Genomic DNA, 23,891 nt, shown 5'->3' on the forward strand with positions numbered 1-23,891 from the left:
CGACAGCCACCTGACTTTAGTGTGAAAGAGAAGGCGTTTGTGCTCTGCATCCATTTCCTCGCAAAGCTGCTCAAACAGATGTGAGTTAAGGGCTTTTGCTTTGACTTGATTTATAACTTCAACAGCATCACTCAATACGCTGTTAAGATCAGGTGACATTTTTCGGCTAGCCAGTATTTCCCTGTGTATGACACTGTGTGTAGACTGGCATTCAAGAGCAACCTCGCTTTGACTCGGGTAGTGAAACCAGACAGCCGTTCAGTCATAGCTGCAGCCCCATCTGTGCATATTTCAACACAGAATGGCCAGTTCAGTTTGCCTGACATAGTCATTCAAAGCCGTGAATAGTTCTGCCCCAGTTGTGTTAGTTGGCAGCAGCAGTGCACACAACATATCCTCGTGCACATCGTCTTGAAATATATATCGCACATAAACCAGTGGTATTGCCTTGTTGTCGACATTGGTAGACTGGTTGACCTGGATAGCATACCATGGTGATTCATTAAGCCGTTCCAACAGCTGTGTTCCTCGCTATGTCATCGATTCTCCTTAAAGCTGTGGTAGCTGAAAGAGCGACCTGTGTCATGTTGTTAGATGCAGCTTCTCCCAACAGTTCATGGCACATGTCCTTGGCAGCAGGCAGAATCAATTCTTCACCAACAGTGAAAGGCTTCTTAGCCTTAGCAATATGGCTACGACGCTTTCAGAGCAGCAGCATTTGTGGAGGTGGTGGCTCCCAGCACTTGCTTCTGTCCTGCTTGCTCATGTTTTTTCCGCTCAAAAAACTCAACGGGTTTGTCTTTAAGTGCAGGGTGCTTGGACTCAAGGTGCCAAAGCACCTTTGAGGGTTTCATTGCCTTATTAGACAGCTTGACTCCACAAATCACACATGGGGCTTGGAGCATGTGAGTCACTGGTTGCATTAAAGCTATATTTTATGTACGACGTCGTATTTACTGTTGAAGGAAGCTTTTTTTTTTGTAGTCCCGGCCTCAGCTGTCTCTGCATTATCATCATTGTTAGGCCTTTTATGTCCCCTACCACCTCTTCCAAAGAAACTCTCAAGTGATGTTTGTTTTTTACTCATCGAATAGTTGTAGGTTAATGACTGACTGATGACCTCGTGTGTGTTCAAGTTCAACAGTGGGATGATACTCTCCCATCCCCATTGATGATGCAAAGATCATTGCCAGAGGCTCAGCAATCTCCTTCCTCGCCTCCCACAGTAGCCTGGGGTACATCTCATCTGGTCCTGGTGACTTGCCCAACTTGATGCTTTCCAAAAGCTCCAGCATATTCTCTTTCTTAATATCTACATGCTCAAGCTTTTCAGTCTGCTGCAAGTCATCACTACAATCACCAAGATCCTTTCCATAATGAATACTTATCTTCAGTATTCACTATGTACCTCTGCTGTTTCCTCCGGTTCCATACACACTTTCCTACTGTCACTCTTGATAAGTCCTATTCTTTCACGTCTTATCTTCTTGCTCTTCACATACTTGTAGAATTCCTTGGCGTTTTCATTAACCCTGCCTGCCAAGGCCTTCTCATGGACTCTTCTGGCTCTCCTAATTTTCTTCTTAAGCTCCTTCCTGTTAGATCTTTTAGATCTCTAACATTACCTAGCTCTCTGAACCTTTTGTAAGCTTTTCTTGTCTTCTTGACTAGATTTATTAGAGCCCTTGTACACCACCATTCCTGTACTGTACCATAACTTCCCTGTCACATTGGAACGTACCTATGCAGAACTCAATACAAATATTCCCTGAACATTTGCCACATAGGTTGAGTAAATTTGACCTTTCTCCTTGGAGCAGTGGAGGAGGAGAGGTGACCTGATAGAGGTGTATAAGATGGTGATAGGCATTGATTGCATGGATAGTCAGAGGCTTTTTCCCAGGGCTGAAATGGCTAGCACAAGAGGGCACAGTTTTAAGATGCCTGGAAGTAGGTACAGAGGTGATGTCAGGGGTAGGTTTTTTTTTACGCAGAGGGTGGTGAGTGTGTGGAATGGTCTGCCAGCAACAGTGGTGGAGGTGAATATAATAGTATATTTTAAGAGACTCCTGGATAGATAGATGGAGCTTAGAAAGATAGAGGGCTAAGGTTAACCCTAGGTAATTTCCAAAATAAGAACATGTTTGGCACTGCATTGTAGGCCGAAGGGCCTGTATTGTGCTGTAGGTGTTCTATGTTCGTATGTTTCCTCAGTATGCACATAACTGAGGACCTCACTTGGTCTGTACATACCTGCTGTGTGGTAGGAAAAGTTCAACAGTGCCTCTTTCACCTCAAACGGTTGAAGAAGTTCGGCCTGAGTCACCAAATCCTAAGAACTTTCTACAAGGGCACAATTGAGAGCATCCTGACTGGCTGCATCACTGCTTGGTGTAGAAACTGTTCTTCCCTCAATCGCAGGACTCTGCAGAGTGGTGTGGACAGCCCAGCTCATCTGTGAATGTGAACTTCCCTCTATTCAGGATATTTACAGTGACAGGTGCGTAAGAAGGTTCCAAAGAATCATTGGGGGCCCGAGTCACCCCAACCACAAACTGGTCCACCTGCTGCCATCTGGGAAACGGTACCATCGTGTTAAAGCCAGGACCAACAGGCTCTGGGACAGCTTCTTCCACGATGCCATCAGACTGACTAATTCATACTGACACAATCGCATTTCTTAGCTTCATTGACTGTCTGTTGTATATCTTACTGTTGTGTTGTAAATCATACTACTTATTACAAATTACTATAATTTGCACATTCAGACAGACGTAAAGATCTTTACTACTGGTATGTGAAGGATGTACGAAATAAGGTCAATTAAATTGAAGTCTCCTCACCTGCCTGTCACCTACCCCCAGGCCCTTCCTCATTCTTTTTCACCCATGATCCAATCTTTCCTATCAGATTACTTCTGTGGAGCTTTGCCTTTCCCATCTATAACCTCCCAGCTTCGAATTTCACCCCCTCCCCCACCCACTTGGCTTCACTTATTACCTCCTGGCTTGTGCTCATTCCCTTCCCTCCACTTTTTTCTTGCGTTTCCTTTCCAGACCCGATGAAAGGTCTCAGGCCGAAATGTCAACTGTTTATTGATTTACATAGATGCTGCCTGACCTGCTGAGTTCTTCCACCATTTTGTATGTGTGATCTCGATTTCTAGCATCTGCAAAGTCTCTTGTATTTATGATTTACTGCCCCCCCATGGCCCCTTTTTCTGAAGATGGTCACAATATTCAGTCTTGTTCATATCTTGCACCACAGTACAATACTTAGCTTAATGATCTCAAATGAAGTCAGCTTGATATCTTTCTCCACATGGTAAGAATTTCCTAGGAATTCTCAGGTTCATGTGGAGAATGATGGGAGACTTGATATAGGTATACAAAATTTTGAGGGGTTTAGAGAGGGTAAATGCAAGCAGGCTCCTTCCACTGAAGTTGGGCGAGACTTGAGCTCTAGTCATTGGTTAAGGGTGAAGGGTGAAATATTTAAGGAGAATCTCTTCACTTAGTGGGTGGTGTGAGTGTTATTTGATTTTAACACTTAAGAGAAGTTTGGATAAGTACATGGATGGATGGTCCAGGTGTGGGTTGATGAGACCAAGCAGAATAAGTTTGGCATGTCCATCTTCTGTGTGCGGTAGGGCTCTATGACTCTTTGTGGCAGGTAACATTAACCAGTTTAGCTTGGCTTCACCTTTGTCCTTCTCATTTGTCCTGCTGCCTTCTCTGCATCATAACTTTCTTTTTTATTTCTCTTTCCTTGTTGAGGTAGAGGTTCTTAGACCTGAACCTTTATCTCTGTTTCTTGTCCCGTAGATGTTGCCTGAGGACTTTGAAGGATTGTGAATAGCAGTGGAAAGCATTGAAAAGAGCAAGCCTCCTTGGTTGTGTGTTTCATCAGGGCCAATAAAAAGTTGGGATTAAGTGGCGCAGCTATTTTGGGAGCAGCTGCAGTCTGAGTGGCCAGAGTTTGAGGGGGGAGCTGAGGCTTTGGCTCTGAGGCCAAGGCTAAGATGAATTTCTTTCTATTTTATTAAGTTTCACTTGCAAGACTCGGGATGGAGCAAGAACGGGAAAATTGAAAAGAAGCGATTCTCGTTGCTTGTGCGAGAATTTCACTTGCAGGAAAAGAGGCAAGTCAGCTAATTGTTAATTTTAATTATTTAAAGCTACAGTGCATAACAGGCCCTTCCGGCCCGATATGCTGCACCACCCAGCAACCCACCTATTTAACCCTAACTTAATCACAGGACAATTTACAATGACCAATTAACCTTCTAACCGGTACGTCTTTGGACTGTGGGAGGAACCCCCACCCCCCACAGATCACAAGGTGAATGTGCAAATTCCTTACCGACGGCACCAGAATTGAACTTTGAACTCCAATGCCCTGAGCTGAATTAACTTTGTTCTAACTGCTACACTACCATGTTGCCTGTCAATTACTAGCAGCCAATAAAAGAAGTAGGGTCAGGCGGAGTGGCCCTTTGGAGATGGCTGATTTCAGAGTCCTGATGTCTGTCATAGTGTGGACTTTGGTGAGGAGGATGAGTAACATTAAGGTGAGAGTAGGTTCATCCTTTTTGTCTTTCTTTCTACCCTCAAAAGCTTTTTAGTTATTGCAGATGAGCTCAGTTCTGTATCGTGCTTCTCCTGTGCAATCTGGAGACTCGGGGAGGCTACTAGTAGCTCCTGATAGTCCACGTGACGGCACTGGATCTGTGCATGGATTCACTTCAGATCGGTGTTTCCAACTCTTTTTATGCCACAGGCCTCAAACGTTAACTGAGGGGTCTGTACACCCAGGTTGGGAGCTTCTGCGATGCTGAGAATGTGGTGGATAACATATTTAGTGTGTTTGTCACACTGCTGTTTAAGGGCCTGGGGGGAAAAGTTCAAAGTAAATTTATTAACAAAGTACATATTTATCACCATATACAACCCTGAGATTCATTTCCTTGTGGGCAATGCCAGTAAATGCAAGAAGCATAATCGAATCAGTGAAAGACGGACAATGGCCAATAAGCAAAAAAAGAAACAGATAAGAAATAATCATAATAATAAATAAGAAAGCAATAAATATCAAGAACAGATGAAGAATCCTTGAAGGTTAGTCCATGGGTTCAGTGATGGGGCAAGTGAAGTTATCTTCTCTGGTTGCCTTGGAACCCTTTCCCACATATGTCTCTGCATGGCAAATAGCTACAACTGGCTCCTCTCTATACTCTGCTGTGGGCATGCTGGAACTGGTAGTAGCCAAGGTGCTGGCCCTGAATGTAGCGCTGATATGTCCTGGTCACTGTTGCTCTCAGTGCAGAGTATGATAGCCTACTAAAGCACAACATCTGAAACATACCGAGTGCTGTTTTAGAAAGTGCCGCCAGACTGCCGGCAGTTTTTCTCTGAAACCGCTGCATTAGTGAAGTTTCTTATGGACAGGTAATTGTCTGTCAGGATTTGTGGCAGAGTTTTCTATTTCTGTTTTGTTGATCGTGATAGGGGTTTTGGTTTTTTGTGTTTCTGCTGATGACCTCTCTTTGAATGAGGTGTTGCCAGAAGTTGAAAGGATATAACTAGGGTCATTTCAAAGTTTGTGTATCGACAGATTAATTTCATAAAGAACAGAGGTGGTGAATAGGGGGCATGATGTATTGTTTTATACTCAGACCTTTCAGTTAACCACCGTTCCTGCGTGATGTTGTATAGCTTCTCCACTATAGGGTTAGTTCCTCTTGCAGCATCTGAGAAATCCAGTCCTGGTACGTAACCCTCGATTTTTGGGGGTTGTTGTTCCAACAACAGATCTGCAAGTTCCAGTAGCTCCCACGGTTCTTTGTGTGAGAACTTTGGAAAGTTGTCGATACTGCTGAAAAGAGCTTCTTCGATTGACCAGCCTCTGCCACAGCATTTTAAAACGCATATCTGCATTAACAGTGTACACTGCCTTAACCCTTGTGGCACCTTGGAAGCCAAGCCACCTACAGAGAAGGTCTAGCTCTTCACTAAGTTTAAGACTTAGTCCTTCTACAGCATTGCGAAAGCTTGACTTCCAGGATAGATAGCTGGCAGAAATAAACTCTTCTCGGGCTTCCAGCCAGGTACAGGTGTCAATTTTAACTGATGCTTTGATGACAATCTCTGCCATCTTAATCAAGGACAACACCTGGGCATGTCTACTCCAGTGGTATTTATAATACTGCCATCCGTCCCTCCTGATTGGTTAGTCCTCATCCAATCAGGTTTCTCTTACACCTAATACACCTGCAGCTCCTGAATGAGGATATTGTGGAGACTGATTTGCTAAATGTGTGTCCTCGGATGGATTGAACCTCAGCCTGTCCATGCCTGGGCAGATGGGATTAGCATCAGTAGCAACTCTTTGCTGTGATGAAACTGTAGAAGGGGGTGTTGTGGGTTTCGAACATGACTCAATCCCTGGACTAAGTGAAAGGCATGTTGGCTGAATGGTATGAACCTGTAGCTCTACCTGTAGAGCTAGAGCACTGACTCTTTCATAGCCAAAGTGAATTTGGAGATACTCTTTCATAAGCTGCATTGGCTGTTGTGATGACAAAGCATGACTGATTCTGGTTATATGTAGACTCACCACTGTCTCTGTCACTTTTGCCTCTGCTAAGGCAGCCTCAGCTTCCCATTCCTCCTTGAGCACACCTGATGTAGTTTCTATGTGAGCTTTTTCCATGTCTGTACAAGCTTTTTCGGCAGGGGTAAGCAGACCTTCCCTCCTATTGACTGTGCAACAAATCCACTGGTTCTGCTTTTAGTAACTTCTGATGTGGCAGAACACGTTGTCAGAAGTAGCTACATCTGAAGGATGCTCAGCTGGCTCCCTGCCATGCTCTGCTGTGGATGCTGAAACCAGTAGCACAAGGTGCTGGCCCTGAATTTACAGCTGTATCTGGGTCTAAATCTTCTGAGTGTCAGTAGGTTCTTGACTCAGTTTGCTGGAGACCACTTGCTGCACTGAGGATCCATCTGTGTTCTGCAATATAGTTACTACTTCTCCAGTTCTCCTTGCTACTTTCCACAGATTCTCCACCTCTGGATGATTGTCTCGTCCATGTTTGGAATGACTTTGCCTCTGGGTTTCTCTGGTCAGACTCGGTATCTCACTCAAACTATTGTCTAATGGTGATTTATCACCACAGCCTGGTGCAGCAGTGAGGACATTGCAGTTGGTCTTTAGTAGCCTTTTGAAAAGTAAGCCTGTGGCATGTTGAACCGTTGGGTAAACAATAGGTTTTGATGACTGCGGATCATGCATGGTCTCTTTGGGTGCTTTGCTATTGCATGGTGGCTGGTGGGCGCTGACACTTTTTGGTGAAATAGCGGTGGGGGGTAGATTAATGCGTTGATGCTTGCTGCTGCTTGTGCGGGGAAGGGGGGCTTTGTGGTTCTAACATGTTTCTGTCATTCATTCTTTTGAGGTTCTTCTGTTTTTCGTGGATGTCTGCAAAGGCAAGTATTTCAGGTTGTATACTGTATACATTCTGTGATAAGAAACGGAACCATTGGAAGCACTTGGAGCACTGTTCAGCCCTTGTGTGCTCTTAAGTGGTGAACACCCATACGTTTCTAAGTTGTGTATCTTGGGCACTTCTCACTTTCTACCTTAAATGAGTGTTCATCTTTCTTAGTGTTCACATCTGTAGCAGGGGATGCAAGTTCAGAAGGAAGACCAGGTAAAAATCTGGCATGAAACACGACAGAAAGTGAATTCCTATCATCGTCTGCTGCTTTGATTTTACCCTCTATTGAGAAACCATGTCCTATCAGAGGGCTTGCACCAATGGTCAGTTCTTCAGGCACCTTCCCAGAGAGACGACTGTCACTATCTAAGTCAGCAGCTGCTTCATACACCTTTGCCTCTGCTAAGGCAGTCTCAACTTCACATTCCTCCTTGAACACACTCAATGTAGCTCCTACGCGAGCTTTTTCTATCAGCATTTCAACTTCACACTTAGCGTGAGCTACTCTCATTCTTGCTGGTTCCAGCTTGTGCAGCAGCTATGCTAATTGTGATTTTGTCTGAGTGTTGCGAAGACACGATAGATGTGCTGCATTCTAACCTGTTCCAGTGCTCGGTGATTGACGTTGCTGGGGTTGGAAGCTGACATTGTAGCATACGGCTTTCAGGCACACCTCCAGTCTGTGGCATTGGCTTTGAAGATGTGTTATATTTTCACCCTACTGCCCTCGCAGTGCCAGGTATGCAAAGTTGGGCAGGGAGTTGAACATCTCAAAAATCACCCGAGTCAGAAGCTTTCTTCACAGTTTTTAATACTGTGCAATGAGAAGGTAAAATGAATAACCTTGTAGTTAGGGATCCTTTTGGAAAGACTGATCACAGTATGATAAAACTACTCATACAAATAGAGGGCGCTGTGAAGTCCGTAAGACCATAAGACAACAGCTGAATTAGGCCATTAGGTCCATCAAATCTGCTCTGCCATTTCATCATGGATGATTTATTACCCTCTCAACCTTATTCTCCTGCCTTCTCTCTGTAACCTTTGACATCCTGACTACTGAAGAACCTAATCTACCTCCTCTAAATATATCCAATATACAGCTATTTGTGGCAATGAATTTCACAGATTCACCACCCTCTGGCTAAAAAAATTCCTCTTCATCTCTGTTCTAAATGGACATCCCTCTATTCTGAGGCTCTGCCTTCTGGTCTTAGACTCCCCCACTATAGGAAACATTCTTTCCACATCCACTCTAACTAGTAGCAGTAGTAGGCAGCCGTTGATCCCAGGAGATTGTGGGTTTGCGCCTCTGGTGGACTGTGTCCTCTCCAGGGCGCAAGCCTGGGCAGGAAGATTGGAAGAACTGGCTGTTGCCCAACCAGCAGGTTTCCCCCTCTCCACGTCATTGATATAGTCCAAGGGAAGGGCAAGCGCCGCTATAGCTTGGCACCAGTGTCGTCGCAGATATTGCCAGAGTGAAGTTGTAAACAACATTAAACTGCCTTAGGGACCCCAGCTCCAGATTTCTTCCTCGGGGTTTACTCCTGAAGCCTTTCCCATGGCAGAAAAATGGGTATGGCCACAAGGCACTGGAGGTTTAAAATCAGAGTTTTCCTTCTAGGCGGACTGCCAGCTGATGCTGATAAGCCCCACTTGCCCAAAGCAACTGGTTTTGAGGCACTAGTGGTCTGTCTTTGCCCCTTTTCTTGTCAGTAGAAACAATTCCGCTGGGCCTTGTAGCTAAGCCACATGTGAAGATCAAGAGTTGGACTTGGTTTGTCAGAGGCCGTTAGAGACGCACGCTATTGGGAGCACTTTATAGGTAATGGGAGCTTATCTGCTATATCACTCCAGCTATGACAACCTTGGGAGCCAGCTTGTCTCTGTGGTGCAATTGGTGAGTGTATTCAGTTGTTAACCGAAAGGTTGGTGGTTCTCTGATTAGGCCTTTCAATATTCAATAGGTTTCTGTGAGATCCCCCTCATTCTTCTAAACTCCAATGAGTGCAGATGCAAAGTCATCTAAAGCTCATATCTTCGCCCTTTCATTCCTGGAATCATTGTTGTAAACCTCATCTGGATCCTCTCCATTGCTAGCACATGTCATAGAGTCAGAGAAAACTACAGACCAGAAACAGGCCTTTTGGCCCATCTAGTCTGCCAAACTTAATCTGCCTCGTTTTATTGACATGCACCCAGAATATAGACCCCCATACTCCTCCCATCCATGTACCTATCCAAATTTTTCTTAAATGTTGCAATTGAAACTGCATCCACCACTTACACTGGCAGCTAGTTCCACACTCTATCCTCTAAGTCAGTGGTCAGCAACCTTTACCACTGAAAGAGCCATTTGGACCAGTTTCCCACAGAAAAGAAAACACTGGGAGCCACAAAACCCGTTTGACATTTAAAATGAAATAACACTGCATACAATGTTTTTTTTGCCTTTATGCTCTGTATAAACAAGCTATAATGTGTTGCATTTATGAAATCGATGAACTCCTGCAGAGAAAACGAAATTACATTTCTGCATGCAACAAAAACATTTTGAACTCTGAAAAAAAGACTTTGGGTTGAAGGTTACTTTTAAGTAAAATACTCAACGTCTATTTGAGTCCTTCTTGTATTTATGAAAAACGCCGAACTTAAATTTTCCGCCAGCAGCAAACCAAAAATAACGTCAGCCAGCTGTCAACCTGAAAAATAAAAGGACTATTTCACTGAACAATGAAAAAATATGAATATACGTAAAATAATAGGCAATTAAAATATTTATCATACTTGGTTAATGGGATTTCTGCTCCTGGACCTCAGCGCACAGCGTCTGCACATCAGGGCTGTATGACATCACCTTCATCTTTACACAGGATCGCAAGCTGTCATCTGTGAGGCGTGCGCGATGTTTGTTTTTAATAAAGTTCATGTTGGAGAACACCTGCTCACGTTCATATGTGGTTCCAAAGATCGACAGGACTCCAAGTGCATACTTTTTAATGTTTACATAAATGTCGGGGATAGCATTCCATGTTTCGAACACAAGTTTGTCCGGTTGGGGAGGTTTTCAATATCACTCCATTTGTGATTCTGAGCAAGAACAGCCTTCTGACGGGCAACATCTTCAAGGTCTGCTGTCGAGCGTCTAAACTTGGACACCCATATGTCTTTGTCGGCTATGTCGGCCAGTTCCATCTCAAGATCAGGTTGACTCACACCTGCCAATGCAGTTGTATTCAGTAGGGATGGATCAATGCTTAGGGGAGTGACCGGGAAGGATAATGTGTTTTTTTCCTCTCTGAACTCACAGAAGCGTTTCCCAAACGATGTTTGCATTGCGATGATTGCAGAATGTAAATACTCCGAATTTATCATGTCATGACCTTGTTTGAACTCTCTCAAATTGGGGAAGTGAGACAATGGGCCTTTCTGTAAATCTCTGGCAAGCACTGTCAACTTGCGCTCGAATGCCAAAACATCCTCCAACATTTGCAGGGCTGTGCGTCCTTTCCCCTGAAGAGCTGTGTTCAGCGTGTTCAGGTGCGCTATCATGTCTACCATGAAGTGTAGCTTTTCCAGCTACTCTGGCTGTTCCAGCTCAGGAAAGGTGAGCCCTTTGCTGCCCAGGAAAGTTTTCACTTCTTCCAGACACGCAACAAAGCATTTCAGCACCTCCCCTCTGGACAGCCAGCGATAAAAACACGTTGTAGCGGTGTGCTACACGCAGTCAGTAAACTGCAGTCAAAGATAACTTTATTCGAACTAAACAGCCTTGCTTTTAAGCCTCTCTCAACCCGCCCCCCATGGGCGCGGATACTCCAAAAGACACGTACTCACAGACCCCCGTAGGCTATCTCCCTTAGCCTGAACGCTGGCTAATTGTGAGCCGGTTCGGATGTGCCAGGAAATGGGTCGCCACAACGTTTTATTTAGATTGTACAAGATCACCATAATCTTCAAATTTAGAATTACATTTCAAAAACTAACAAACTAACATAAAATACATTTTAATTAAATACTCACCATTTATTTTCCAAAGCCACAGGGAGCCACAGCACAGAGATGAAAGAGCCGCATGAGGCTCCGGAGCCGCGGGTTGCCAACCCCCACTCTAAGTGAATTAGTTCCCCCTCTTGTTTCCTTTAAACATTTCACCTTTCACTCTTAACCCATGACCTCTAGTTGTAGTCTCATCTAAACTTGGAAAAAGCTTGCTTGCTTATACCCTATCTATATCCCTCATAATTTTGTATACTTCTATCAAATCTTCTTTCATTCTCTTACACTGTAGGAAATAAAGCTGTAACCTATTCAGTCTTTCCTTATAACTCAGGTCCTCAAGTACCAGCAACATCCTTGTAAATTTTCCCTGATTCTTTCAATCCTGTTTATATCTTTCCTGTGGGTAGGTGATCAGAACTGCACACAATACTCCAAATTAGGCCTCACCAACATCTTATCTCTTTTGTTCTCTTTATGACACTCTATTATGAGAGTCTATTAATACACTCTAGTTGCCACTTTATTAGGTACACCTGCATGTCAGTGTTAATATCTAATCGGCCAATCATGTGGCAACAACTCAATGAATGAAAGTGTACAGACATGGTCAAGAGGTTCAGTTGTTGTTCAGACCAAACATCAGAGTGGGGAAGAAATGTGATTTAACCGTGGAATGATTGTTCTTGTCAGATGGGGTGGTTTGAGTATCTTAGAAACTGTTGATCCCCTGTGATTTTCACATACAACATTCTCTAGAGTTTACAGAGAATGGTGTGAAAAACCAGAAAACATACAGTGAGCGGCAATTCTGGAGTGAAAGTGCCTTGTTAATGATAGAGGTCAGAGGAGAATGGCAGACTGGCTCAAACTGAGAGGCAATAGTAACTCAACTCAAATAACCATGTGTTACAAAAATGGTGTGCAGCAATCTGCTGGAGAAGTTCAGCTGGTTGAACGGTATCTGTGGCTTAGGGATTGGTGAGAAACTGGGTCGAGACATCAATTCCCTACCACCTCTCCCCCACACCCCCACTGGGATGCTGCTTGACCTGTCAAGTTCTTCCAGCAGATTGTTGCTCCAGATTCCAGCACGCGTTGTTTCTTCTGTATCCAGTAAATTCTTTTAGTGGTTGGGAGCTCTTTTGCTGATGGTATGGAATTGGCCCTTCAAGCTGACTGCCTCAGTAACCTCCAATTTAACCCTAAACTAATCACTTGACAATTTACAATGACCATTTAACCTACCCAGTGTTTGGACTGAAGAAGGACACTTGGGGAAAACCCACACATTCCACGTGTGGGATATACAGAGACTGCGTATGGATGATGCTGGATTTGAACTTTGAGCTCCGACACCCTAAGCTGCTTTGCACTAACCATTATGCTACTGTGGCATCCGAGTGTGTTTCTGTATGTTTGTGGTCTTCTGTTGCTATAGTACATCCACTTTGATACATCAACGAGTTGTGTGTTCAGAGACACTCTTCAGCACACCATGCATGGTTATTTCAGTTACTGTTGTATTCCTGTTGGCTTGAAGCAGTCTGGTCATTTGCCAGGCAAGGCACACTAAACATTCAATAAACCCTTCATGTTATACTCTGTTACTACTGCTTGTGTGCAAGGTCCTCTTTTCCTGCAGCAGACTTCCACTTTCCGTGGCACCATTTGTGATTTGGCTCACAGTGAGCCAAAGAACAAAAGGAGAGCGGTTGCTTTCAGTGTGCTAGATTTAAACTCCGATGATGCCGTGGCATCATCAGCTAAACAGCAGCTAGTAAGATGGGCTGTAATGGTTCTTAAACGGGCCAATTGCTAGCTACCATGGGGGATTGGCTTTCGATGATCAGGTGACATGGACACTCACTGCAACAGCATTGTAGTTGGCACGGATACAGTGGGCCGAAGGGCTTGTTCTATATACTATTTTACCTCACTGCCACGGGTGAGATTTCAGTCAGCAAACGATGAAATTATTTTTTTCTCTTTCTTTAGTGACGCTGTGACGTTCCTCTTCGTGCTTTTACTGTTGGATAAGGACTTGTCCAGCCAAAATATTTCATGAGGAGGACTGAGAGGGACATCCTGATGGAAGGCTCTTCGTCTCCCCACACCTCTAGGCAGGCATCTCGTAAACGGGAAGGGAGTGTGGAAAGTCGGGGTGGATCACGCAGCCGGGTGGCAACCAAACCAGCGAAGAGGATGCGGCGGACAGTGCAGTGGAATACCACTAACTATACTGTCCACGAGACGGACAGTGACATGCTCCTGATCATTTCCAATGAGGGCAGGGTGCAGAGGAGGCCCAGGCCCAAAAAGTCAAAGGGCAAGAGAAACAACTGCCGGCTCAACAAGAAGTCTAATGCTCATGCGGTGAAACTCTCTGTGCCCAAAGCAAAGATGAGGGGCACCAGCTCTGAACGTGCTGAAGGTCAGCACAAAGCAACAGATCCAGAAGCAAAGGGCCAGAAAGAAGAGGAGGTCGACCGGTGGGGTCAACAGCTTCCGATTGAAGTGTTGGTTCATATCTTCCATTACGTGGTGTCATCAAATGGAGCTGTACCATTTCTCTGCAGGTAAGGGGCCAAGGTGGGAGAGGGTACAGAGCAGGTTTACTAGTTTGCTGCTTAGATTAGGGAGCATGTCTTATAAGGATAGGCTGAGTGAAATAGGGCTTTTCTCTTCAAGTGAAGAAGGATGAAAGGTGACTTGATAGAGGTGTATAAGATGGTAAGAGGCATAAATTTAGTGGACAACCAGAGACTTTTTCTCAGGGCCAAAATGGTGAATATGAAATGGCATAGTTTTAAAGTGATTGGAAGGAAGTATAGGGGTATTTCAGAGGTAGGCTTTTTACTTGGAGAGTGGTAGATGCAGGGATTTGTGGGTGGTGGTAGAGGCAGATACATTAGAAATATTTAGAGTGTAGAGAAAATTTGCATGGATGTTGCCAGGACTTGAGGACCTGAGTTATGGGGAAAGGTTGAACAGGTTAGGACTGTATTTTCTAGAACATAGGAGAATGAGGGGAGATTTGATAGAGGTATATAAAATTATGAGTGGTAGAGATGGGGTAATTTGTAAGCAGGCTCTTTGCACTGAGGTTGGGTGAGACTTGAACTACAGGTTAAGGGTGAAAGGTGAAATGTTTAAGGGGAACGTGAGGGAGAACTTCACACAAAAGGTGGTGAAAGTGTGGAACAAACTGGCAGTGCAAGTGGTAGATGTGGGTTCAAATTCAGCACTAAGTAAAATTTGGATAGGTACATGGATGGGAGGGGTATCGATGGTTTTAGAAATATAGAAAACCTACTGCACAATACAGGCCCTTCGGCCCACAAGGTTGTGCTGAACATGTCCCTATATTAGAAATTACTAGGCTTACTTATAGCCCTCTATTTTACTAAGCTCCATGTGCCCATCCAAAACTCTCTTAAAAGACCCTATCGTAGCTGCCTCCACCACCTTTGCCAGCAGCCCATTCCACACACTCACCACTCTCTGAGTAAAAAACTTACCCCTGACATCTCCTCTGTACCTACTCCCCAGCACCTTAAACCTGTGTCCTCTTGTGGCAACCATTTCAGCCCTGGGAAAAAGCCTCTGAATATCCACACGATCAATGCCTCTGAACATCTTATACACCTCTCATCCTCCGTCACTCCAAGGAGAAAAGGCCAAGTTCACTCAACCTATCCTCATAAGGCACGCTGCCCAATCCAGGCAACATCCTTGTAAATCTCCTCTGCACCCTTTCTATGGTTTCCACATCCTTCCTGTAGTGAGGTGACCAGAACTGAGCACAGTACTCCAAGTGGGGTCTGACCAGGTCCTATATCACTACAACATTACCTCTCGGCTCCTATATTCAGTTCCATGATTGATGAAGGCCAATACATCGTACAGCTTCTTAAGCACAGAGTCAGCCTGTGCAGCTGTTTTGAGTGTCCAATGAACTTGGACCCCAAGATCCCTCTGATCCTCCGCACTGCCAAGAGTCTTCCCATTAATACTATATTCTGTCATCATATTTGTCCTACCAAAATGAACCACTTCACACTTATCTGGGTTGAACTCCATCTGCCTCTTCTCATCCCAGTTCTGCATCCTATCTATGTCCCACTGTAACCTCTGACAGCCCTCCACACTATCCACAACACCCCCAACCTTTGTGTCATCAGAAAACATACTAACCCATCCATTCACTTCCTCATCCAGATTATTTATAAAAATCACGAAGAGTAAGGGTCCCAGAACAGATCCCTGAGGCACTCCACTGGTGACCGGCCTCCATGCAGAATATGACCCATCTACAACCACTCTTTGCCCTCTGTGGGCAAGCCAGTTCTCGATCCACAAAGCAATGTTCCCTTGGATCCCATGTCTCTTTACTTTCTCAATAAGCCTTGTATGGGGTACCTTATCAAATGCCTTGCTGAAATCCATATACACTACATCTGCTGCTCTTCCTTCATCAATGTGTTTAGTCACATCCTCAAAAAATTCAATCAGGCTCGTAAGGCACAACCTGCCCTTGACAAGGCCATGCTGACTATTCCTAATCATATGTCTCCAAATGTTCATAAATCCTGCCTCTCAGGATCTTCTCCATCAACTTACCAACCATTGAGGTAAGACTCACTAGTCTATAATTTCCTGGGCTATATCTACTCCCTTTCTTGAATATAGGAACAACATTTGCAACCCTCCAATCCTCTGGAACTTCTTCATCCCTATTGATGATGCAAAGATCATTGCCAGAGGCTCAGCAATCTCATCCCTCGCTTCCCACAGTAGCCTGGAGTACATCTCGTCTGGTCCCAGTGACTTATCCAACTTGATGCTTTCCAAAAGCTTCAGCACATCCTCTTTCATGGTATCGACATGCTCAAGCTTTTTAATCTGCTGCAAGTCATCACTATTATCACCAAGATCCTTTTCCGTAGTGAATACTAAAGTAAAGTACTCATTAAGTACCTCTGCTGTTTCCTCCAGTTCCATACACACTTTCCCACTGTCACACTTGATAGGTCGTATTCTTTCACTTCTTATCCTCTTGTTCTTCACATACTTGTAGAATGCCTTGGCGTTTTCCTTAATCCTGCCCGCCAAGGGCTTCTCATGGCCCCTTCTGACTCTCCTAATTTCCTTCTTAAGCTCCTTCCTGTTAGCCTTATAATCTTCTAGATCTCTAACATTACCTAGCTCTCTGAACCTTTTGTAAGCTTTTCTTTTCTTCTTGACTAGATTTATTACAGCCTTGGTACACCATGGTTCCTGCACCCTACCATAACTTCCCTGTATCATTGGAACGTACCTACACAGGTTATGGTCCAGGTGCAGGTTGATGGACTAGGTAGATTAGTTTGGCATGGACTAGATGGGCTGAATGGCCTATTTCCATGCTGTAATATTGTATGACTCTGACCCTCAACTCTTAGGCACATGGATGACAGAAAAATGGAGGGCTATGTGGAAGGGAAGGGTTAGATTGATCTTAGTGGGTTAAAAATTTAGTACAACATTGTGGGCCAAAGGGTCTGTACTGTGGTATACTGTTCTATGTTGAGGTATTGATGTGAATGTGTGGTGACTGGTGGCATGTTAGTGTAGGGCTGATGAAAGTGGGATTTGGAGATGGATGGAATGGCGGGTGGAGTGGCAACTGATTCCCATGGGAGGTGGATGGTGATGAGTGCAGAATATAAACGGGGACAATGTCTGTGCTAATCAATAAACACCCATTGATGCCAATCCCACAACCAATCCTATTTCATTCTCCCTGCACTCCTATTATCTCCCCTTTGATTCTACCACTCACCTACAGTATACATTGAGGACTTCACTCCATTCGCTAAAAGAGGAAATTCCTGGTGACCACCCATTTTAATTCCTATCCCTATTCCTGTTCTGGCATGTTGCACAATGAGGCCACTCTCAGGGTGGAGGAGGTCTAAGAGCTTCCAACCTGATGGCATGAACATCAATTTCTCCTTCCGGTAATTTTTTTCCCACATCTTTTTTCTTATCCCCTCTCCCTTCCCTCTTCAATACCCAACTCTGGCCCCTTACCTCTTCTCACCTACCTATCACCTCCTCCTTCCCTTTCTCCTATGGTCCACTGTCCTCTCCTATCAGATTCCTTTTTCTCCAGTCCTTCACCTTTCCCACCCACCTGGCTTCTAGCTTGTCCTCCTTTCTCTCTCTGCCACCTTTTTATTCTGGCGTCTTCCCCCTTCCTTTTCAGTCCTGATGAAGGGTCTTAGCCCAAAACGCCAAATATGTTCATTTCCATAGATGATTCCTGACCTGCTGAGTTCCTCCAGCATTTGGTATGTGTTTGCTCCAGGTTTATACTAGTTGATTAACCCTTTGGGTGTTCTGTCATTGAACTTGGGAGTATTCTGGATTTGGGAGATGAGAGGATCGTGAGAGAACTCGAGGTTGGAGGTGGGATTGAAATTTACCCCAAAGGTCTAAATTTCTGTTTTATACGGTTGGATAGAACAAGAATGCCTCTGCTGCAGTCTGAGAGTTACAGACTGGATATACGCGGCATGGTAGCGTGGTTAGCGCAGTTCTTTACAGCGCCAGCAGTCGGGATTCGATTCCCGCCACTGTCTGCAAGGAGCTTGTACATTCTCCATGTGACTGTGTGTTCCTCTGGGTGTTCCACTTCCCTTCCGCATTTCAAAGACATACGGGTTAGAGTTAGTAAGTTGTGGGCATGCTCATTTGGCACTGGAAGTGTGCGACATTTGTAGGCCACACATTTTCCTCAGACTGTGTTGGCTGTTTCAATGTGTTTCAATTTACATGTGACAGTTGAAGCTAATCTCTATTGGCTGAGGTGTTCGTTTGATCTGTTCTTTCATCCTGCATTTTTTTAAACAGAATGGCTCGAGTGTGTCAGCTATGGAATGGAGCCGCTGAAAACCCCAGACTGTGGCGCAGGGTTACCATCTCTCAGTGCTGGGGCAGTCCTGGAAAGAAACTGCAGCCTCTGGTTCAGAGAAAAATCCAGAACACCTTAAGCTGGCTGACAGAGAACAGGTTTGTTAAGGCGAAAGGGTCCAGTGTTGTCATTAGTGGGTTCAACATAATTGGTTGGGGTTGTCAGAGCTGATGTATTTTCAGCTGGGGTAGGTCAGCCAGGGGGCATAAATGAGGGCTGTGATGTACCATGAACAGAGATAAAAGTGGTCTGTCTCTGAATGGACTTGAGGATAAGAACTGCAAGTCTGCAGAGTAATCGAGTCATACCCCACAAGGGCATCGAGGATGTTTTTAAAAAGCAACGCGGCATCAGTCAGTTAGGATCCCGTCACCAAGGACATGCCCTCTTCTCATCCCTACCATTAAGGAGGAGGTACAGGAGCCTGAAGACACATATTCAATGTTTCAGGAGCAGCTTCTTCGCTGCCATCCAGTTTCTGAATGCACAGTGAACGCAAACTCACTATTTTTTCTTTGCTCCCTTTTTGCATTACTTACTTAATTCAATTTGTTAATTTGTACAGTATATATTTCATATTGTAATTATTATGTATTGCATTGTGCTGCTGTCGCAAAACAACATATTTCACAACCTATGCCAGTTATACTAAACCTGATTCTGAGGCCTTAAGACGTAGGAGCAGAATTAGGCCATTGAGCCCATCCAGTCTGGTCTGCCATTCCATCATGGCTGATTTATTATCCCTCTCAACTCTTCTCTCCTGCCTTCTCACTTTAACCTTTGACATCCTTACTAATCAAGAACCTATCAGCCTCTGCTTTCAATATACTCTATGCAATGACTTGGCTTCAGCAGCTGTCAGTGGAAATGAATTCCACAGATTCACCACCCTCTGGCTAAAGAAATTCCTCCTCATCTCTGTTCTAAATGGACATCTAGAATTCTGACGTCCAGACTTCCCCACTATAGGAAACATCCTCTCACATCCACTATGTAGGGCTTTCAGTATTTGGTAAGTTTTAGTTAGATCGCCTCTCATTTTTCTAAACTCCAGTGAGTACAGACCCGGAGCCATCAAACATTCATACAGTATTTAAACATAATCCTATGGCCCACTGAGTATGCACCTATTTTCATATTAATCCTAGTACTAATCCTGTTTTATTCTCCCTTTATTCCTATCAACCCTCTTACCTGGATTCTACCTCTGTAAGAGACATGATAGCAAAGGTCGCTTGGCCCACTGAGTCCTTGCCAGTCCATTTTTTGGATTCTACCTGCCCAGTATTCCACCACTCGCCTACATACATCGGCCAATCACCCCACCAACCTCCACGCAGCCCAGCACAACATGGAAACCAGCCTCCCTCCATGACTTGCTGATTTGAAAAAGCTGCCAGCATAATCAAGGACCAAAAATCGGACATTCTCTCTTCTTCCCTTCCTATTGGGCAGAAGATTCAAAAACCTGGAAACACCAAGCTCAAGGACAGCTTCTATCCCACGATTATAAGCTGTGGAAGCCAATTTATTGGGTATATTTAAAGCAGAGGTTCATGGGTAAAGGCAGCAAAGGTTACAGGGAGAAAGCAGGATTGAAAGGGGAAATAAATGGCAGACTGGCCTAAGTCTGCTCTTGTGTCTGGTGGAGTGATAGTTTGCTCTGCTACCCAAGTTAATAAGAAATGTGCAGATAGCTATTGTTTCTCCAAATTCAGGCTCCTTTCCTGCTGTAGAGGTAGGGAACAGAGAGAGAAGTTGGCAGCTGATTGACCTGCGTTGATGTGCTTTTTTACTCACAGGTTTTCACAACTTCGCGAGTTCTCTCTCTGCCACTGGAACAACCTAGTGAGTTACACATTGAAGGTAAGCCAGTAACTTCCTCTCCTGTCATATCAGCAGCATCACTGCTTTATTTCGGCTCCTCAGAACTTACTATTAAAGTACCTATATGTCATCATAATTTTTTTATTGAGATGCAACATGGAAGAGTCCCTTCATTGAAAACACGCATATGACCGAAATGGACATCCAACCAATATGCAAAACACAATATGCTGTGCAAATATGAAATAAAAGAAAAAATTTAAAAAATTAGTAATAAATATTAAGAATATAAGTTGTATAGTCCTTAAAAGTGAGTTCATGGGTTGCAGTAAAAGTTCAATGTTGGGATAAGTGAAATTGAGTTGAAGTTATCCCCTCTGGTTCAAGAGCCTGGTGGTTGAGGGGTAATAACTGTTCCTGAACCTGGTGGTGTGGGTTCTAAGGCTCCTGTACCTTCTTCCTGATGGTAGCAGCAAGAACAGAGCATGACCTCTGAATCAGAATCAGTTTTAATATCAGAGGCATACGTCATGAAATTCGTTAACCTTGTGGCAGCAATACAGTGCAATATGTGATAAATATTGCAAAAAAAACTGAATTACAGTAAGTATATATACAGTGCCTATATTCCTCCCCTTGGAAGTCTTCATATTTTATTGTTTTAGAACATTGAATCACAGTGGATTTAGTTTGGCTTGTTTGACACTGATCAGCAGAAAAAAGACACTTGCATTTCAGAGAGAAAACAGATCTATACAAAGTGATTTAAATTAACTAAAAATATAAAACACAAAATAATTGATTGTATTTAGTATTTAGTATGCCACACCAAATCATCACTGGTGCAGCGAATTGGTTAAGTCACATAATTAATTCAATGGAGTGTGCAATCAAGGTGTTTCAATTGATTGTAGTAAAAATACACCAGTATCTGGAAGATCCAACTGCTGGTGAGTCAGTATCCTAACAAAACCTATACCACGAAGACAAAAGAACACTTGAAGCAACTCAGCAAAAAGGTTATAAAAAAGCACAAGTCAGGAAATTGATACAAGAAAATATCCAAGTCACTGAATATCCCTTGGAGTACAGTTAAGTCTGTTATCAAGAAATGGAAAGAATATGGCGCAGCTGTAAATCTGCCTAGAGCAGGCCATCCTCAAAAACTGAGTGACCGTGCAAGAAGGGGACTGGTGAGGAAGGCCACCAAGAGACCTATGACAACTCTGGAGGAGTTACAAGCTTCAGTGGCTGAGATGCCGTGTCTCATCCATTCACAGTCTGCCGTGTGCTCATCCATTCGCAGCTTTATGGGAGAGTGGCAAACAGAAAGCTACTGCTGAAAGAAACTCACATGAAATCTCAGCTAAAGTTTGCCAGAAGGCATGTGGGAGTCTCTGAGGTCAGCTGGAAGAAAGTTCTGTGATCTGATTAAACCAAATTTGAGCTTTATGGTCATCAAACTTAACATTTTAATAGTAAGATTCTTGGCAGTGTGGAGGATCAGCGAGATCTTGTGGTCCGTGTCCATAGGACACTCAAAAGATGCTGCACAGGTTGACAGTGTTGTTAAGAAGGTATATGGTGTGTTGGCCTTCATCATTGGTTATAGAGGTGGATACGGTAGGGTCTTTTGAGAGACTCTTGGATAGATAAATGGAGTTTAGAAAAATAGAGGGCTATGCAGTAGGGAAATTTTAGGCAGTTTCAAGAGTAGGTTACATGGTCAGCACACATTATGGGCCAAAGGGCCTGTAATGTGTGGTAGATATCTATGTTCTTGTTCATGCTAGAATCATTCCTGTCATACATGTGCTTGTAGCTTGTTAAGCAGCCTCTGTGTGGCACCTTGTCAAAGGCCTTCTGAACATCCAACTACACAATGTAAACAGTGAAGACAAGCAAAACATTTATTCAGTTCATTCCCTATTACTACCTCTTCAGCATCGTTTTCCAGCTGTCCGATATCCACTCTCACCTCTCTTTTACACTTTATGTATCTGAAGAAATATTTAGTATCCTCTTTAATATAAATGGCTGGCTTACTTTTATATTCCATCTTTACCTTCTGAATGACTTTTTTAGTTGTCCTCTGTTAGTTTTTAAAAACTTCCCAATCCTCTAACTTTCCACTAATTTTTCCTTTATTATGTGCCCTCTCTTTGGCTTTTATGCTGGCTACGATTTTTCTTGTTAGACACAGTTGTGTCATATTTCTTTTAGAATATTTCTTCTTTGGGATGTATATATCCTATGCTTTCTGGAGTGCTGCTCTGCTGTCATCTCTGCTAGAGTTCTTTTCAACTCAAATTGAGTGTCATTTAACTACATAAATGTATATAACATATATAATGTATGTAGAAATGAGACAACGTTTCTTCGAACCAGGGTGTAAAGTACCTAACACGCTTAACACACAGTTGAAAGGGAATAGAATATAAAAGCCTTTTAAGGGACTCTTAGAAAGGTACATGGAACTTAAAAAAAATAGAGGGCTATGCAGTAGGGACGTTCTAGGCAGTTTCTAGAGTAGGTTTCATGGTCGGCACAACATTGTGGGCCGAAGGGCTGTAATGCGCTGTTGATTTTTTATGTTTCTATATATGGCGTAAGCCAAACACACACCATCCCTAACGTAAAGCGTGGTGGTGGCTGCATCATGCTGTGGGGATGCTTCACTGCTGCAAGATCTGGAAGGCTTGTGAAGGTGGAGGATAAAATGAATGCAGCGAAATACAGGGAAATCCTGGAGGAAAGCCTGATGCAGTCCGCAAGAGAACTGCGACTTGGGAGAAGGTTTGTTTTCCAGCAAGACAACAACCCCAAGCATAAAGCCAAAGCTACACAGGAATGGTTTAAAAACAACAAAGTTAATGTCCTGGAGTGGCCAAGTCCAGATCTCAATCCAAATGGAAATTTGTGGCTGAACTTGAAAAGGGCTGTTCACTCACAAACCCTATGCAATCTGACAGAGCTTGTGCAGTTTTATAAAGAAGAATGGGGAAAAATTGCATTGTCCAGATGTGCAAAGCTGATAGAGACCTATTCACGCATACTCAAGGCTGTTATTGCCGCCAAAGGTGCATCTACGACATAATGACTTGAAGGGGGTGAATACTGGTGCAATCAATTATTTTGCATTTTATATTTGTAATTAATTTAGATCACTTTGTAGAGATCTGCTTTCACTTTGACCCAAAAGTGTCTTTCTCTGTTGATCAGTGTCAAGAAAGCCAAATTAAATTCACTGTTATTCAATGTTGTAAAACTAAAACATGAAAACTTCCAAGGGGGGGGGGGGGGTGAATAGTTTTTATAGGTACGATATGTATATTAAATAAGTAATGCAAAAACAGAAATTTTAAGAAGTAGTGCGGTAGTGTTCATGGGTTCAATGTCCATTCAGAAATCGGATGACAGAGGAGAAGAAGCTGTTATACCATCGGGTTCAGGAACAGCTACTATCCCTCAACCATCAGGCTTTTGAATAAAAGGAGATAACTATAATCATTTTTATTTCATGCTTATTATTTATTGCTACTTATTCATATTGTGGCGACCCATTTCCTGGCACATCCGAACCGGCTCACAATTAGATAGCCTACG

General features: G+C 43.6%; 1 protein-coding gene across 4 annotated transcripts in view; it reads left to right on the top strand.

Annotated features, from left to right (window-relative positions):
* Positions 1–23,891, top strand: part of fbxl6 (F-box and leucine-rich repeat protein 6) — a 60,881-nt gene that overhangs the window by 4,749 nt on the left and 32,241 nt on the right. For 3 of the 4 annotated variants that reach the window (XM_059971645.1, XM_059971646.1, XM_059971644.1), the window contains 3 exons: positions 13,496–14,076; positions 18,395–18,553; positions 20,261–20,324. In XM_059971645.1, the coding sequence (XP_059827628.1) occupies positions 13,562–14,076; positions 18,395–18,553; positions 20,261–20,324 (738 nt within the window). In that variant the 5' untranslated portion in view covers positions 13,496–13,561. Of the gene's footprint in view, positions 1–4,046; positions 4,142–13,495; positions 14,077–18,394; positions 18,554–20,260; positions 20,325–23,891 lie in introns of those variants that run through there. The other variant, XM_059971647.1, reaches the window with a different exon arrangement.

The sequence above is a fragment of the Hypanus sabinus genome, chromosome 6, assembly GCF_030144855.1.
Source record: "Hypanus sabinus isolate sHypSab1 chromosome 6, sHypSab1.hap1, whole genome shotgun sequence".
NCBI lineage: Eukaryota > Metazoa > Chordata > Chondrichthyes > Myliobatiformes > Dasyatidae > Hypanus > Hypanus sabinus.